General features: G+C 43.1%; 1 protein-coding gene across 6 annotated transcripts in view; it reads right to left on the reverse strand.

Moving 5' to 3' along the window:
• Window positions 1–3,634: 3,634 nt before the first annotated feature.
• LRRC56 (leucine rich repeat containing 56) overlaps window positions 3,635–18,549 on the reverse strand; it is a 133,010-nt gene continuing 118,095 nt past the window's right edge. For all 6 annotated transcript variants that reach the window (XM_077459071.1, XM_077459062.1, XM_077459054.1 and 3 more), the window contains 2 exons: window positions 16,609–16,909; window positions 3,635–14,897 (listed from right to left, as the gene is read on the reverse strand). In XM_077459071.1, coding sequence (XP_077315197.1) covers window positions 14,711–14,897; window positions 16,609–16,909 — 488 coding nt within the window. In that variant the 3' untranslated portion in view covers window positions 3,635–14,710. The remainder of the gene's footprint in view (window positions 14,898–16,608; window positions 16,910–18,549) is intronic.

The raw sequence follows: 18,549 nt of genomic DNA on the forward strand, positions 1-18,549 counted from the left end.
ATCTGTAAAGAGGTATAAATATACATAATGAACATCAGAGAAATACATTCAGTCCGCCAGCTCTTTTTTGTTTTTGGTAGCTCTGGTTTGGGGACCAGACCTTCCAGTCTATATCTCTCAAACTTTTTGATAACATAAGTCCGATGGAGCAAAGTCCGATTGTGTGTACACAAAACCATCAGACTTTTGTACAAAGTACAAACACGCATGCTCAGAACCAATGCAAAAGATCAGACAACAATAAAGAAGTTGACCAAAGGGTGACACTGGAGTAATTGAACGTCCTCTTTTGAAGTGTCGTCAGTACGTTGAAACGTCACTACGTTCGTGTTTGTTGCCAAAAAAGTCTGATTGTGTGTATGCAATACAAATTTACGGCCAACGCCCTTTGTACAAAAGTCCACGGAAAAGTTTGTACAAAGTCCAATCGTGTGTATGAGGCTTTAGAATTGTCCAGCTTGGTAAATATTCCCCCCAAGGTTTTCTTGTAAAGGCCCATACACATGATCAGACTTTTTAAAAACAAACATGCAAATGAGCTGTTTTAAAGGCAACATCCGACCATTTGTACGCTCCATCGGACAAACTTTTTCAGTTTTCATTGGACTTTTGTTGGCTGTGTGATCAGACAAACTTTCCAGCAACAAACGTCCGATGGAGCAAAGTCCGATCGTGTGTACAGAAAACCATAGGACTTTTGTACAAAGTACAAACACACATGCTCAGAACCAATGCAAAAGATCAGACAACAATACAGAAGTTGACCAAAGGTGGCGGTAAAGAGCAGAAAAACCACTTGATTTAGTGAAAGTTGGCTGAAAAAGTCTGATCGTGTGTATGCAATACAAGTTCAGGGCGGATGCCCTTTGTACAAAAATCCACGGGAAAGTTTGTACAAAGTCCGATCGTGTGTATGAGGCTTAAGACTGTTTGAAAATGGCATTTCTCACCTGGGGAAAAACAATTGAGTTTGCCATTTTTCCAAAGTTTTAGTACTAATCCAAGGCTTCTCAAATAAATTCTGTTTACAGACCAGAAAATATATTTATCCTTGGCTTTATATATCCAGTTTATCAAACAACCTGTTTACAGATCTCTAACAGGGTCATAAAAAATGCAGTATGTTCTGTTTGAAGACTAATGTGAATGTCCTGAGCTTCACCTCTGTTTTGAGGCTTATTCATCCTTAACCACTACAATACAGGGCACTTTCGCCCCCTTCCTTCCCAGCCCAATTTTCAGCTTTCATCGCTCTAGCGCTTTCAGTGACAATTGCGCGGTCATGCTACACTGTACCCAAATGAAATTTTTATCATTTTGTTCGCACAAATAGAGCTTTATTTTGGTGGTATTTATTCACGACTCCGTGTTTTATTTTTTGCGATATAAGCGCAAAAAAGCGGAAATTTGGAAAAAAAACTATATTTTCTTTTTTCTATTTTAAAAGAAATCCAATAAAATCAAATTTTGTCATAAATTTAAGCCAAAATGTATTCTGCTACATGTTTTTGGTAAAAAAAATTCCGTTAAGTGTATAATAATTGGTTTGTGTGATCACGGACATATGTACGCAAATGATCATGTACATATGTGTGCAGGTGATCACGTACATATGTGTGCACATAATCATTGGGACAAGTGATTTTAGTGGGACATATGTAGGGGACATGTTTTTATTATTAGGGACATGTGTTTTTATTTTTTGGGGACATGTATGTTTTGGGGACATGTGTGTTATGGGGACATATGTGGGGACTGTGTTTACACTGTGTGGTGTGTTGTGTGTTTACACTAGACTGAAGATCAGTGAGTAAAAAGCTGTAAAAAACAGCTCATACTCACTGATCATCAGCCGGCTGCAGCAATCTGCTCTCCTCTCCTCAGCGATGACTTCTGTGTGAGGAGAGGAGGAGCCGATTGCCTAGCAACCGGCTGTTTGTTTACATCACATGACGGCCGTGATTGGACACGGCCGTCATGTGATCAGGAGGGCCAATCACAGAGCCCTCCTGCCGATCTGAGATGCGCCGTGTCCCGGTGACACGGGCGCATCGGGATCGCGCCGCTGCGCGGGCACGGGCGCGCGCGATCCCGCTCCTCCTGATGGACGTTCCTGAACGTCCTATCAGGAGTAGACGGCTCCCACCCGGCCGTATATGTGCATTGGCCGGGTGGGAATTGGTTAAACCTCCATATGAAAAATGTATAAAATATGTCTATTTCTTCATATAGTTCTAGCATCTCCAAAATGCATTTTCAGCCCGTTGCTTTCTTGTGGAATCAATAATCTTTGGAATCAAATTTAGCCCTGGCTGCTTGATTATTACTTTATTAGCCTTTGAAATTCATATGTTTCTGTTACGAGGCCTTTGTATTTGCTTAGCAAATTATGTTACATATGATGTTAAAGTGGTATTCAACCCAAAACCAAAAATGTAATATATTACAGCTTACCAATCAATAGATGTGATGGCTGCATTATTTTTCTTTTTTCGTTTTTTTTCCTTCCGTTTTTCACCTGCTGATCTGCCCAATAGCACACCTACAGTATTACAGGCAGTCCCCAGATTACAAACAAGATAGGGACTGTAGGTTTATTCTTAAGTTGAATCTGTATGTAAGTCGAAACATGTACATTTTTTAAGTGTAGCTCCAGCCACGTTTTTTAGATAGCATAGGGAAGGGTTATCACCACTGTAACATTTGTTTTGCTGTCTGTGCCCCTGTTCAGAAGATTTCACCTCACTTTCTGTCCCAATGACAATTGGATTTAGAAAATTTGGGTTTTTTAGGGAAACATGGACTGGTGATAAAGCATCAGTGGAGAAACATTTTTCCTATATTAACTTACAGGAGAGAATTTCCCTTCCTCTCACTTCCTGTTGTCTCCCTCCGTTTGTAAGTAGGAGTCATCTGTAAGTCGGATGTTTGTAAGATGGGGACCGCTTGTAGTATGTCCCGCTCTGGATGAAGGAGTATAAGGGGCGCCTTTGGACAGCTGCATTGCCAGTCTAGGGGGAGGGGCATGTTAATCGTACTAGAAGATTTAAATATTTAAACTAATTAATGCCAAACTCTATCTAATATTTTATAAGCAGTCACAGCAGTTTTTGCTCTTTTTTGGGATGAAGGTTTCACATAAATAAATTTAAAAAAAGCTAATCATTGAAAGCACCCCTGTCAGTGGTAAATGGTTTTGTGTCATCTCTGTAACTGATACATCTGGAAGAGAGTTTGGTCTTGTGAAAAACAGGCTCACTGGCTGGATCACCAAATGTAAATAGAAGAAGTAAAGCCTAAAACTGGTAAGCTGGAATTAAAATGCTTGGGTTTAATAACACTTTATTCCTTTCTTGGGTATGGTCTCAAACTGTTCTGCATAGTTATGATAGTACAGATCTAAACAAAATGGTGGAATATTTTCAGGCATGGGGGAGCTGAAATAGAGGGATAATGTAGTAGCGATATTGTAGGCCACTGGGTTCTGAACTTGGAGTGGAACCAGGGGACTCATTGTTGCACGTATACCCCACACCTACTCCTTTGCTTTAATCAAATGAAAATATGTATTTCCGTTGATGTTGTGCTAAGCTGTCAGGCATTTTAACAAATAGAATTCCATGAGATTCTTACAAATTATTAAAAAAATAGCTTTATTCATACAAGTAGAAAAATATGATTGACTTTATTTTTCCAGTGTAACACATCTCGTTTGAATGTCATTTCATCAATGTACATCCAAAATTAAGCAAAATTACATTTCTAATCTCAATATACAGATATGAATATAGGTTTGAGCAAATAAGAAAACAACCTAGGAGCATTTATTTTAGGTTTGACATTTCAATCGACCTAGAACTGGTATTCATATATACAGTGGGTATAGGAAAGAATCACGTCCCCTTTAAAATAATCACATTTTGTTGCTTTCAAGCCTGAAATTAGGACAGAGGAAGTTTTGAAGGGGACGTGTTTTGTACCCATCTCCTGACATGTGCCTGTCCACAACTTTTGACAGTGCCTTGCCACCCATTGTTGATCGCTTGCTTCAGCTGCACTACCAGGGACTGAAATGCTCCAGGAAAGCACTATTCATGTTGAGCTAATCAAACTGACACACAGCTCATCACAATTGAAGTCAAATGGCTTTGTGTGCCATTAGGAGTGTAATTAGCTACACCTGGTTGAGTTTATTAAGTAATTTTTAGGAGGAGTGATCCTTTTCCCAACTCAGTGATTCTGTTTTTTTATTTATTTTTATTTTTTTATTCTGAAATGTTGGTGTTATATCTCTCACTTGGATGTCATAAGTTGCGCTGAGTAAATACAGCTGGATAAAACAAAAAACTGTGTCTGTCATTTCAGGCTGTAAAGCAACAAAATCGAATTATTTTATAGGGGGGGGGGGGTAATTATTTTCTTTTATGGCCATACCTCACGTCAGCACACGATGGGCTAACGCCTCCTCTGGAGCTCACAGGACCACCTGTTCCTTGCTAAATAAAAGACAGCCCCCTCCCCCAAATTAAGTGTTATTTTTTGGTCATGCTCCAGGCCACCTGTGGATTGCAGTGATAAGTACTTGGTTGCTACAAGGATATCCCCCCCTACCGCACCACCCCTCCATGTTCAGCCTCTCATGGAGTTGGAAGACCCTGAATTTCAGATGGTAAAGCCTCCTGAAACTAGGTGTCCTTTGTGCCGGGCCGCGGGCAAGGTTGCTTAGATAGCACAAACATTCTACAGGTGTAGTATTAGTAAGCTCTGCAATATCACCATTGGGGTTTTTCCTCTTTTGTATAGGCAGCGTGCCGCACTGCTCTCCTGGCTTTGGCTTCAGCCTGAGAACGGTGGTGGATGATGTCACAGAAGGCAGGGAGATGGGCGGCGTGGGGTAGTGACCACCAGTCCCCAAGCAGCAGCTTAAACAGTCTTAGAGCCAGCAGAGGAATTGGTTTCTCTCCTCTCTCTGCAGTCCTGCCAGTTTTCCCTTGTGTGGTAAAGACTTGTTGCTGTTTGCTCCCCTGCTGTGCTGTTTTCCCAGGGGTTAGACAGTCTGACTGGTTTTGTCTCAGATTCTGTGCCTCCTGTCTGCCTCAGAAAGGCTGCCTGACCTTACCTGCTACTGCTTCTGAAGTAAGTGAATGAAAGTAGATGGGTCTTAAAGGGACAGTGTACCTATTTTTTCTTGGTAAGAGAATTATGATTTTTTCCATATTTTTTTTGCAAATATGAGCTCACCACACTTGCCAGTGGCACAGAAGACTAGCAAAAGGTACATGGGGGTGGAGTGGGACATGTCTTCAAAAGAGTGCTCAAGGAATAAAAAAGTATGGTGTTTTGCATGACTTTAGGAGCAGAAGCCCTAAACGTAAACACTCCAGAAAACATAAGACCCGCCACTGGTCATCTCCTGACCAAGACAATCTGCATGCCTCACATTCCCGACCAGGGTGGCTTTCATGCTCCTCAAGCAACTCATGTGGCAATGGCTCACATGCATTTAAATCAGCGCAATAGAAAATGCTTTGCCCAGCCATGCAGTGATGGGAAGTCAATTGGCATGAATTGCCTCAAACGACAATGGATAAGGAAGCAGATGCACAAACTTCAAAACCTAGAGGCTGTAGCGGAAAGTATGTGGCAAATATCTATGCAACAGGCAAGACTCAGGCCCAACCATCGCGAAAAACAATGCAGATATTTCTATTAAATGTGAAAAAGGAAGGGCCTTCTTTTCCCATATAGACAGAGCGTTAAAAGCTCATTGATGAAGAATGGGAGAGATCTGATAAGAAGACCAATTTACAGTAAAAGGTCTAAAAGCTTTTACTGTAAGAACATGCTGCATTTTTCCTGTGCATCAAAAACATGCTGGAACACACATGTCCTTATTTAAGGTTAAGAAAAAAAGAGGGGAAAAAATGTGAGTTATTTCTAAGAATTGCAGGCCTACAATATAAAACGCCAAATTTCCATGCAAAATAATTGTACCGCTTTCAGCACCTAAAATCTGATATAATCATACCGCCAGGGAGGTTAACAGTGATGTTTAAAGCAATAAGAAATTACCTTTAATTCAAGGGGAACCTGCAGACGTGGGCATGGTTCTGGAGGACTTGAACCTGGCTGCTGACTTTTGGCCAAGGCTTTAATAGACCTAGTTCTAGGGCTGGCGCATTCAGTCTGAGCCATGAGTGCTTTGTGGTTGCGCCACTGGAGGGTGGCTGAAGCTTCCACACAAGCCCTTTGTAACATTCTCCATAATGGGAGGTTGTTGTTTGGCAAAACGGTGAATGAAGCGAGTGACAGAAGAAATGTCCAGAATGTGGCCACAGTCTAATAAGAGGAAGCAGCCGTTTTTGTTCAAGTCAGTCGATCTTCAGAAGGGTTCAGGAGGCTAAATCGTATAGTCCGGGCTAAAATGTACCAGATCACAGTGAAGGGGGGCTCAAACTTCCTGTTTACATGAAATCCAACCCAGAGAAGGCTGCTAGACATTTGGAAAGTCTTTTGAAGGTGGGCCCAACCAGTGTCTTCCAGTGGGAGCCAGGATAGCCTCCTTTTGGGAGGGTTTTGGCAACAAACATCAAAGACAGTTAGCTGTGAGTACAATCACCAAATCCTTTCATTCATGACCAACAGATCTCAAGAAGAAAGAATTACTGCAAGGTTACATATAAGAATTATACTGCAACAAGTGCTACTGCCAGCAAAAGAACAAATCTGGGTGTTTCTCCCCATTCTTTCTAGTACCCAAGGCATCAGGAGCTTTCCCTACTGTCTGGGTTTGAAGAAATCGAATGGATACATAAATAAAGGTTCAAGATAGAGTCTGTGCAAACAATCATGGCGAAAGTTTAGCATGAGGATTGGTTAGAGTCAATTGACCTGCCTGACATATACTTCCATATACCAATTGGTGTGTAACAGCAGAGACATCTGAGGTTTGCAGTGACCTGCTGTCACTTCCAGTTCAGATGTTTGTCATTTTTAGAATTAGCACGGCACCAACAAACTTTTTGAACATTTTGTTGGCAGTAAGTTGTCTTTGGGGTTAAGGCTGGGTTCACACTGCAGTGGTTACGAGAACCGGATGTGATTCGCACCGCACTGCAGTGAAAATCACATCCGATCTCTGTGCGATGCGAGTTCAGCCATACAGATAGTATGGCTGAATTCGCATCGCACCCGGCCCAAACTCGCACAGGACCCTTTTTTTGGTCTGCAGCAGAATCGGATCGCATGGGTGTTCACACCATGCGATCCGATTCCTGTCCGAGTTTGCAGATCGCACTGCGATATGCAAACTGATCTGGGGGTGTCATTAATGTTTCACTGACACTCCCAGCAGTCCGCATAGGGCAGTGTGAACTGCCACCGGGAGGTATGCGATGTGGGAACCCGCCGCGGATTTGCCGCGTTCCCGCATCGCTGCAATGTGAACCCGGCCTAAGGCTCTGCCACTACTTGGACAATGTTTTGATTGTCGGAGGTGTAAGCCAGGAGCTGGCAAAGCATCACAACTTTGTCCTAGAAATCCTTCAGTCAACTAGTGAACAACCAGGAAAAGCAGTTAACCCGTTCTTAAGCTATGAAGGATCTTTGAGTAGTTTTTCATGCCCGGATAAGTCGAGTGGTTTTTCAAAACTGCAAACTTTGCAAAATGAAAATCTGCCTACGAAGAATCATGAAGACAGCATTTATGTCAGCGAGGGATTGCACTGTGCCCATTGGGACATTTTACATTTTCAGTGCTGCCTTGTGCCAGGTGGCACATTGGGGGCTTTTCAATTTGCTTTCCTCAGTCAATAGGATGGGCTGCCTTTGGATTAAAAAGTCTTTGGGGTTGATTTGCTAAATGAAAATAGACTGTGTACTTTGCAAAGTGCAGTTGCACTCTGCGAGAGAAGTTACTCCAGGGCTTAAGGCTGCATTCACACCTGAGTGTAGCGTTTTCACGCAGAAAATCGTGCGTTTTTGCTGCTTTTTTTACCACGATTTGCAGCTTTTTTACCGCGATTTTGTGCAGGGCAAAAGGTCACCAATGTTAAAAGAAGAAAAATGTCCAAATCTGCTCAATTCGAGCGACAAAAAAGGGTCCGGAACTTGTTTTGAGCTTCAGGCGTTCGGCTTCAGGCGACATGGAGTGGAGATGTGAACCATCTCCATTGAGAATAATACATTTTTCCCCTCCAGCGTTTTGTAGCTTCAGGCTTCAAGCTACAAAATGCTCAGGTGTGAATGGGGTCTTATAAATGAGCAGAAGCTCTGCTGAATTGCATCATGTGTTTTTTACATTTCCCTTGCACGTGATTGGGTATTCTTTGCAAAGTGAAGCTTTACCTCATCTACTAAGCTCTGGAGCAGCTGCAAGGTGCACAGTGTATTTGCCTTTAGTAAATCAACCCCTTTGTGTCTGCACAAATTAGCAAGAACTGGAGTTTTAGACACCAGTGTGCCTCTTTTGTGGTACGCCTCTCAGCCCAGGAGATGGAATAATTCTAACATTGGATGCCAGTCTGCCTTTAGTCTGAGGAGACAAATGCAAGGCCATTAACCACTTGGGATCCGCGCTATTGCCAAATGACGGCATTAGCGCGGATCTACTTTTCCGGGACGACGTCTATTGACGTCGTCCCGGGTACGAGCGGCCTGCGCGCGCCCTGAGGGGCGCGCGCGGCGCGCTCTGTGATCGGCGAGTCCGTGAGACTCGCCTGATCACCGATCCGTGCAAGAGGTCGATCCCGACCCCTTATCACGTGACAGCTGATCATGTGATAGAACGGAGCCGGTAATCGGCTATTATTCCTCCTCGCGCTGACAGCGCGAGGAGAGAAAAAAAAAGCCGATCACCGGCGGCCGTGATCGGGACATCAGTCCCGATCACGGCCAGCAATACAGCTGACCACCTGCCCCCTGCCAGTGCCCACCTGCCCACCGCAGTGCCATCCTGAATAAAAGTAAGTGCCCCCCATCAGTGCCCACAGTGCCACCCACAGTGCCACCCACAGTGCCACCCACAGTGCCATCCAGCAGTGCCACCAACAGTGCCACCCACAGTGCCCACAATGTGCCCTCAAAGGTGCTGCACCCCAGTGCCGCCCATCAGTGCCCAGCAGTGCCGCCCATCAGTGCCCAGCAGTGCCGCCCATCAGTGCCCAGCAGTGCCACCTATCAGAGCCACCTATCAGTGCCACCTATCAGTGCCCATCAGTCCCATCTATCAGTGGTACCTATCAGTGCCCATCCGTGCCACCCATCCGTGCCACTTATCCGTGCCACCCATCCATGTCATCTTATCTGTGCCCATCTTTGCCCATCAGTGCCGCCTTATCTGTGCCCATCGGTGCCGCCTTATCTGTGCCTATTAGTGCCGCCTTAACTATGCCTATCAGTGCCCACCAGTGCAGCCCATCAGTGCCCACCAATGCAGCCCATCAGTGCCCACCAATGCAGCCCATCAGTGCCCACCAATGCAGCCATCAGTGCCGCCTAATCAGCGCACTTCAATGAAGGAGAAAAATGACCCGTTTGCAAAATTTTATAACAAACTATTAAAACATGATTTTTTTTTTTTTTTTGCATCTTTTTTTGTTTGTTTAGCAAAAAATAAAACTCCGAGCTGTAACTAAATACCACCAAAAGAAAGCTCTATTTGTGGGAAAAAAATGATAAAAATTTCATTTGGGTACAGTGTTGTATGCCCGCGCAATTGTCATTCAAAGTGCATCAGCGCTGAAAGCTGAAAATTGGTCTGGGACTGAGGGGGGTTTAAGTGCCCAGTAAGCAAGTGGTTAAAGACTAGTGGAATGCTGATGCTCTGACTGTCTTAAATGGAAGGTAGTTTTTCTAGTATTGAAAGCCTTTCAGGATCTTTCTCCAATGGGCCTGAGTGAAGTTGATTATTGACAAGACAGCAGTAGCCTACATTGCCCACCAAGGGCACCAAGTGTCTGTCTTTTCCCGTTACGTTTCACGACATAAACTTTTCACTGGACGGAGAGCGGCTTACATGCAGTTAAAGGCAGTCTACTTACTGGGAAAGCAGTGTCCACCAACGTATCAGTTAGGCAAAATATTTTCCAACAATAAGTACCTCAACTAACTTTGGCATATGTAGTTCTCAGCGAGTCCATTGAACATGCAGCTTCCGGTATCTGCAACAAGGTACAAAGGTGAAGTGATAGAGGATGGATTCACAGTGCCATGGATTTTTTTTTCCTATTGGTGTTTGTCTTTCTCCAGTGTCCAAGATTATCAAGATTCTTCTGAAAATTTCCACCTGCCAAGGTGGCCTTGGTTTTCATTGCTTCCCTAGATGTCATCAGAACCACCAATCCCGTTTTCAGTAAAACAAGAACTTTTATGCCAATGTCAATGGCAACACCCTAATCCAGTGAGACTCTTAATAGCCTGGCTATTGAATTGGCTGGACCAGAGGTGCAGAGATTCTCATCCGAGGTGATTCAGGCCTTGCTGAAGACCACAATACCATGAACACTACATATGAGATGATATAAAGGAAGTTTGCTCAGCAAAGTTTTTTTACTCCTGTGTTTTCAGCTCTAGCCAATATCCTGGACATTTTTACAATTAGGGCTAGAGGTTGGTCTGGCATACAACTCCATTAAAGTACAGGTCTCTGCCTTTATCCTCTTTTTAAGGCTGCAGGTAGATGGAAGAGCCATTGGACAGATGCTTCATGCAGACCGTAATCCATATACGATCACCAAGGAAATCTTTGTTCCCTTCATGGAACTTAGGCTTGGCTCTGAGAGCACTAGTATAGGCACCGTTTGCTCTAATAGTGTAATTTCCATTCCAGTTCCTAGTGGTAATATTAATTCTTCTGACAGCGGTTGCTTCAGACAAAAGGATGTTGGAGATTGTAGCACTTTCCTGCAAAGATCCCTTGTGTGTCTTTTTACCAGAAATAGTGACACTATGCCCATCTCCAAGTGGTATCCGGTTTCCAGGAAAACCTTGGGCAGTCCCTCCAAGTATTCAAATTGAGTCACTGAGTACAAATCAGGAAGACTTCAGGTCCTTACACAAGTTGCTAACCGTGTACATGCAAAGGTCAAATACATGAGGAAAGTGGACAATCTTCATTTCGCCATCAGGTTCTTGAGTCATCTTCTATTGGTTTACCAGGGTGATTAGATTGGCATGCAGGAAGTAGGCCTGCCTGCTCAGGAACAGGGGCAAGCTCCTTCGACCTGAGGGGTGAAGGATATATGAGCGATGGTTAGCCCTTAATTTGACTGTACAAGCCAGGCATGCAGTCAGCAAGTTCTGCAAATTTTGTGACGAGACATATAAATTATTTTTGTCTTTGGCTGTTTTTCTTTGATTGTCAATATTTATTTTCAAGCGTTCTCTCCCGTCAATATATTCAGCTAGTTATATCCCATTGTGGGCTGATGTGAGGTATGGCCAGGAATAAGGAAAATTGTTATCAAATACTTCCCGTAATTTTCCTTCCCTGGCCTATCCTCACATCAGCAAAGGACTCCCTCCCTAGTGGCCTGTTGCAGGCTAGATTATGGAACACTTCAATGGGGGAGGGGGCGTCATTTATTTAGCTAGGAACAGTTGGTCCTGTGAGCTCCAGAGGAGGTGATAACCCATTGTGTGCTGGCATGGGGATAGGCCAAGAAAGGTAAGTATTTGATAACAATTTTTCATTCTACCCACTGTATGTAGACATCAGGTGTGACAGGCAATCAGGCAGAAACAGTCACTGTTTTTTTTTTTCCTGGATACTGTTCTTATCTGAAATTTCAGTCCACATACTGCACAATATATCATTGTAAAAAGATTATAAGATGTAAGGTGAGACTGATAACCACTTTTAATGGCTGCCTTTGGAAAACAGATATGAAAATATAGGTGCAGAAATCTTATCAAAGACAAAAAAAGCTGGGGCAAATGGACTTCCTGATATCTGTCCAATATGAGTTTTGAGTGGACTTACACTTTAGCCTAGGTTCACATTGGAGTGATTTGTCATGCGATTTGAGAGATCAAATTGCATGACAAGTCACAGCCTATTGGCGGCGATGACACAGATTTTGCTGCACCACACCGATTTGCAAAAGTAGTTCCTGCACTACTTTTGCCGATTACAGGTATGACTTCAATAGACATGTGTGTATGAAGACACACAGATGTCTATCAAGTAGCACCTGAAATTGCGCTGACCTTGCTAGTTTGAAATAGCGCTACTTCACTTGAAATAGTGCGATTTCAAAGCAGCATCAATGTGAACCAGGGCTTCAAGAAGTAAACAGGAAAGCAGGAAAGGAGGTCAGATGAGTTAATATTAGGTGATTTAACTATGCTTAGTATAGAAAGATTTTAACAAATTGTGCAGCTACCAAACATATATAAAATGGGTAAAAAAAAAATGTGCTTCATAATATAACATTGCGTACACTCACGTTCATTTAAAGAATGAAGCCATAGTGGTAAAACGCCACCCAAACTTCCCAAAGACAAGTGTCCCAACTGTTCTATTACCTCTTGTTTTCCTGATTGCACAATGCTGCTCCAGTTCCTCTGCTTCTCCCATACCTTCATCTGTTTGCCTCCCATCTGATTTAACCCCATTCCCACAATGATTTTCCTGTTCTTTTACTGTCAATCCTCCAACTTCTATTTTTGTATTCTATTAGTAGAGGAACCATTTTATTTTATGAATTATGAGTACTGGAACATACAATATGATAAAACATTTGTGCCAGGTCAATCCATACATCACCAGCCCAGCAGAACATGGGTGCAGATCCAGGCTTGTTCCCAGCCACAACAACGTTCAGATAAAGAAAAATAAAGGAAGATAGGCCCCTATGTTCTCTAAAAACTTCTTTTCATTATTCAAAATTTACATAGAATACAAAATAAATCTCTGACACGTTTCCTCTGAGCTTTGCCAAAGCACAGTGCACTCTTTGACAAATGGTGAGTACAGTGGGGAGTGTTGTCAGGTATTATCTTGAGCCCTGGGCTGATTTAGAATGAAGAAAATATGTTTTTAGAAGACCTAGTGGGGGAATTTTACCAAAACTGGAGAGGTCAAAATCTGGTGCAGCTCTGCTTAGAAATCAATCAGCTTTCAGGTTTTATTGTCAAAGCTTAGATGAAAAACCTGAAAGTTAGAAGCTGATTGACTACCATGCAGAGCTGCACCAGATTTTGCACTCTCCAGCTTTAGTAAATCTTATCAGGTGTGATGTTCCCTCTTTTCGTCATTTGAACATTGGAACATACAATGATATAATTTTTTCCTAAATATGCTAATTGTTCATACTGTAAAAATCAATGACATGATAAGACTATATTATTGTTAACCCTTTTGACTGAGTCGGGGTTCCGGGTTTGTATCCACCAAGGATGCGGTCATTTTATGGAGTCTGTATTTTCTGTGTGGTTTTTCTTTCCACAGTTTAAAATTTACTGGTGGGCTAAAGAGAGTCTACAGTTTTCATATGACTGTTGTAAGGACATTGAATTGTGAGCTAATTTAGCAGCAGGGGCTTGTGTGAATATTTATTAGTCCCTAAAAAGGGCTAATGGGGAAAGTTTCAACTATATACAAATCAATGAAATAAATATATTTCAGTTAGCAGTCTCTGGAAAGAAGTTTAAAAGTTTAAGTCATTCACTGATAACAATATAGTAAGCTCCTCACTACCACTTTGTCACTTGCTGTCTGCATATCTGTTAGTCACACATATACACATAAGAAAGAGAATATGTGACAATAATAGAGTAACTGCATGATCAGTGGCGGCTGGTGAGTTTTTTCGGGGGGGGGGGGGGGCAAACAACCACCCCCCCGGACAGCTGTTGGCGCAGCACTGCTACCCCATCCCGGTGACCAGGGACGCGGCACTACTACCCCCCCCCCCCCCAGTCTGGCACTTATGTGGCTAGCTGTGGTATCCTCCAGCACGGTCCTTGTGGGCGGCGGGGTCCACCACGTGCCTTCTCTATTACGCCTAAAAGCTAGGCATCCAATAGTATCACCTGACGCTGTATTGCCTCATGCTTTGGCCGATCGGGAAACAGGTCTCACGACCTGCCTCCTGATTTGGCAGGGAGGAGCTTTAGTGTGAAAATAGCAAAAATTAATTTGCTATCGTCACACAACTGGGTGGGCTCGGAGCGCAATGCTCTGCGCTTCGAGCCCACCCTTTTTTGAAGCCTATTAGAGACTCTGGCTCTAATCAGGTGCTTTAACCCCCCCCCCCCACCATTGGAATCCATGGTCTGGTGCCCTGATATGTAGATCAGGGGGGCAGACAAATCGATGGGGAGGCAGCGCCCGTGCACCCTCTATGGACGGGCTGCCACTGTGCATGATCAACAATCCAATATGTACAAAATTCCACATTAATTATCCATAAAGCATTACGATTTCTTATTGCGGTATTGCAGTGTTTCCCATACGAAGGCTAATAATGTCTTTTAGTGCAACAGGTGAAACAAATAAGCCAACCTAAGAGCATTTTTCTTGGAAGATTATTATTGATTATCACATAATATTGTTATTGCATTTATTTGGAAGACCAAAGTTCCTCTCTTGTGGATTCTTCCTCTTGTTTTTACACACATTTCCAAATCATGATAAATATTCCAATACAGCAGCGAGATTCTGTGGTCTGCAAAGTTAAGTTACCACCTTTCCTCATCATATGCCAACCTATGTGTTGGAAGTCTTGCTGGCTGTTAGAAGGATTGGTCTATTTGGCAATCTTTGCAGGATTCCCTTTGATGTAACAGGTCGAATAATATGTGGTGGTGATGGTCTCTCTGGCATTTTAGTAATGGAACGGATGACTGGTTGATGGGAGGTAATCAATGTAGGACTCTTTCTTTCTAATGTAGACCTAAACAATAAGAACATATGCAAAAAAACACAACAATTATACGATACAAAAGACTTATGTATATACTGAAGTGATAAAGACGTGAGACTATAGAATTCTGAATTACACAGTTTTCAGATCCCCTTCATAATGCACCTTTCATACTTCTCCCAAAGTATCAGCCGGATATGATTAGGTGACCTCAGTTGAAATGGCTACATTTTTTTTACCCCTTAGTGCAAGCTTCTCCCGTCCCTATAGGAGGTTTCAGACACTGGGAGACAGGCATTTCGGTCATGTGACCACCATGATTGGTTGTCACAGTGGTCACATGTTCGAAAAGCTTTCTGTTACCCGCTGGTAACTGTGCCGAGAGTGTGCAGGGTGTGTGCTCTTGGAACAGCATTGTTTACGTTTTGGTACACATAGATGCAGCCCCTTGACGTTAAGGCCCACCCACTGAGAGGCCGCATATATGCGTTCTGCCGGCGAGAAGAGGTTATGTTTTGAATAGAGTGGAGAAAAACTACTACCCCATCATTGTTTATTGCTGTCTGTGTCTCCACTGGATACCTTCACTCTATTTGCCCTAGTGATCGCTGTCATTAACAAAGAAAATGATGTGGAATCTTAAATTTTACCATTGTCACCAGAAATGGGTGGAGAGGAAATCTTTCAGTGGGGACACCTGTCTGGGTGACAACTGCCTTAACCACTTCATACCTGGGCCATTTCTGACATTTCGCTCCTACATGTAAAAATCAACTTTTTTTTTTTGCTAAAAAATTACTTAGAACCCCCTAAACATTATATATATATATTTTTTAGCAGTGACCCTATAGAATAAAATGGTGGGTGTTGCAATTTTTTATGTCACACAGTATTTGCGCAGCGTTTTTTCTATGCATGCAGGAGTAACATATGCATTCGCATTTGCGCATAAGCACGGTGGGACTGGGGTGCTTCAAATAGCTTTTTTGTTTTTTAATTAAATTTGTACACTTTTTTTGTACTAACTTTATTGCTATCACAAGGGATGAACAACATCCCTTGTAAAAGCATGGGCCGTGACAGGTTCTCTTTATGGAGAGATTTGGGGGTCTCTTGAACCCAAAAGCTTCCTCTGGCCCCCTATGCAGCCGCTCAAACAGAGATTGGTTTGATTGGGTGCTTTCCTTGCCGCTGGTGGCCAGGTAAACAAAGGGGCGCAACTGGAAGTCGCTCCCGGTTTGCAGGGTTAAAGAGAGAGGGAAACTGTCTCAGTTCCTGTCTCTCTGTACAGGGCAGCCATTGCCACTGTCTGCATTGCTCTTGGCCTCCGCAAAGGGACAGGAGAGCAAGGGAGAGGCGACGGGAGGAGGGTGGGACCCCCTTCTGCCACTCGCAGAAGTGATCGAGTGGCTAATTAGCCACTCAAATCACTTCTGCCTGAAGGACAATCGCCGGTAGAAATGAATGATACCGGGATGATGCCTGTGGGTGCAGGCATCATCCCGGTATAACCACTGAAACCCAAGGAGGTACAGGTTGGGTAGGAAGTGGTTAACAGGAATTCCCCTGCTTTGAAGAAATATCCTCTCATTTTCTGTTGTGTCTCCAGGACAGGAAGTATTTGGATAGAGCACTGAAGATTTTAGCCCTTCTGTATTCTTTTATGCACTAAAAAAAAATGTTTTGGCTGTATAAACTATACTTTAAAAAACAATGGTCACTCAAGCATTTGAACACTAACCTGGAGGATATATAAGCTGTTGATGAGTATCCAGAACCAGGCCTTCCACCTTCCATGACCAGAGTCCTAATGCTTTTGTCATCAGTAAGCAAGAATGCTTCATCTGCCAAGTATGTATTTGCTTCCACTGCCCTTGGGGTAAGGCTTTTAATCTGACTGTTACTTTGGAGTAAACGTCTGGCTCGTATATCTGCTCCTTTGTTTAGGCGCGAAGTTCCAGTGGCGGAAGAAGGTGGACATGGCGTAATAGGAGGGGATGGCTGAAGTGGAGCATCCTGCAAAGTCATTTCTCCAAGCTGACCTGATCAGGCAAGAAACAAACAGCATTAGCCCTTTCTTCTGCAATGTGATATTTGCTGCCGGTACAACAATCAGATTTTAATTGCTAATCTGCAAGAGAATATTACAGCAAAAATATCTTTAAAGGCTTTAGACGGGACAATCTATTTTTTTACACTGAGCTCCGTTAGCAGAAGCTGAATTACCATTTATCTTTTTTAAAAAGACCTCCATAAAAAAATGTCAATAACAAACATATGTATGTGGAATTGGAGCTTTTTTTTTTTTTGCATTATTCCAAAAAAAGATGATCCAAGCACCTCAAGCAAGTATCGGGTAACGTAGGACTTATTGTGAAAATGGAAATGAGCCCTCAGAGTTGGTCTAGTAAAGCTGCACACTTTTTCATTTAATTACGGAAGTTCCGCCCCTCTCCTCCTACCCCTCTGTTGAGCCAATTAGAGAGCACAGCACGCTTTGCGCCAGCACAGTAGGGACAGAAAGGCTTCACTGCTGGGTTCGCTTACCAGGAATGGCGGTGGCAGCATCCGGGAGTCGATCCTTGGGTGCTAACATCGTGGGCTCCCTGGACAGGTAAGTGCTCTAATATTAAAAGTCAGCAGCTACAGTATTTTCACTCAGGCTGGACCACCTCTTTGAAGTGTAAGTGTAAGTGAACCACTCAGTCGGTTCAGCAGTCCAGGAATTTGAATCCCTCTGTGCAGTGCATCCAGGACAGATCAGACTGATTCTGATTGGTCAGCACCTGCACAGTGAATTGCTCTGTTCCATCCCAGAAGTGCTACGCAGAGAAGAGGATTTTAAATCCTCAGACTGCTGGAACAGCTCAGCATCCCCAGAGGTAAGTACAATTGGGACCGTGGGGGTGAGGAGGATGTATGGTGTTAGTTCACATACTTTTTTGTTTCTGTAAAGGTAAAGTAATATTTGAAAAATATTTTTGCAAATGGAAGCAGTTCGTGTTTCTGAATACAACTTGGAGCCAAGCTTTTGCAGCCTCTGTGCAGCACAGCTCTGGGAGAGGGAGAGGTAGCACAAGTAGCATGTTGATATGAGAAGAAAGCGGAGTGACAGAGAGATGAGCTTGTCAGTTTGCTGCTTCTTCTTTCTCTCTCCAGACACAAGCATCTGGAGGGACAAGACCTGTTGCTGAACTCTGACAGAGAAAAGGCCTTCTTCCCTGCCAGACAGTGCTGTGTAGCATGGCAGAATCCCCATGATTAAGCTCCAAGGGGCGGAGCGAAACGCATTGGAGGCATGGCCTAACATGGCATGTCTGGGCTGAGACTGCCATTGATCTCACTTCATGCACATGGGTCTGCTTCATGATGTGCGGCTTATGGATCTTTTCCTGACATGGCAGAATGTAAACCACAGAAACGAATGGAGAGAAATACAAATCTTTTGACAGGTAAAACAGCTTGCTTATATATTTCATCTGTATCTTTAGCTGTTTTCTTGAAGTTCAACATTAAAACATATAGAAAGTAAAAAAAATACAAAAATCATAAAACAACTGTGTCGCATTATCCTAAGAAAATACTTAGACTAGCAAATCTAAAAAGATGATGTGCACTTCCACATTAAGGACTAAATAACTTGCTTGAAAAAACTTTATAAGCCACTCAGCAAAACAGTGCT

The sequence above is a fragment of the Lithobates pipiens genome, unplaced genomic scaffold (genome assembly GCF_037356315.1).
Source record: "Lithobates pipiens isolate NorthernLeopardFrog02 unplaced genomic scaffold, aLitPip1_a1.2 Scaffold_10, whole genome shotgun sequence".
Classification (NCBI taxonomy): Eukaryota; Metazoa; Chordata; class Amphibia; order Anura; family Ranidae; genus Lithobates; species Lithobates pipiens.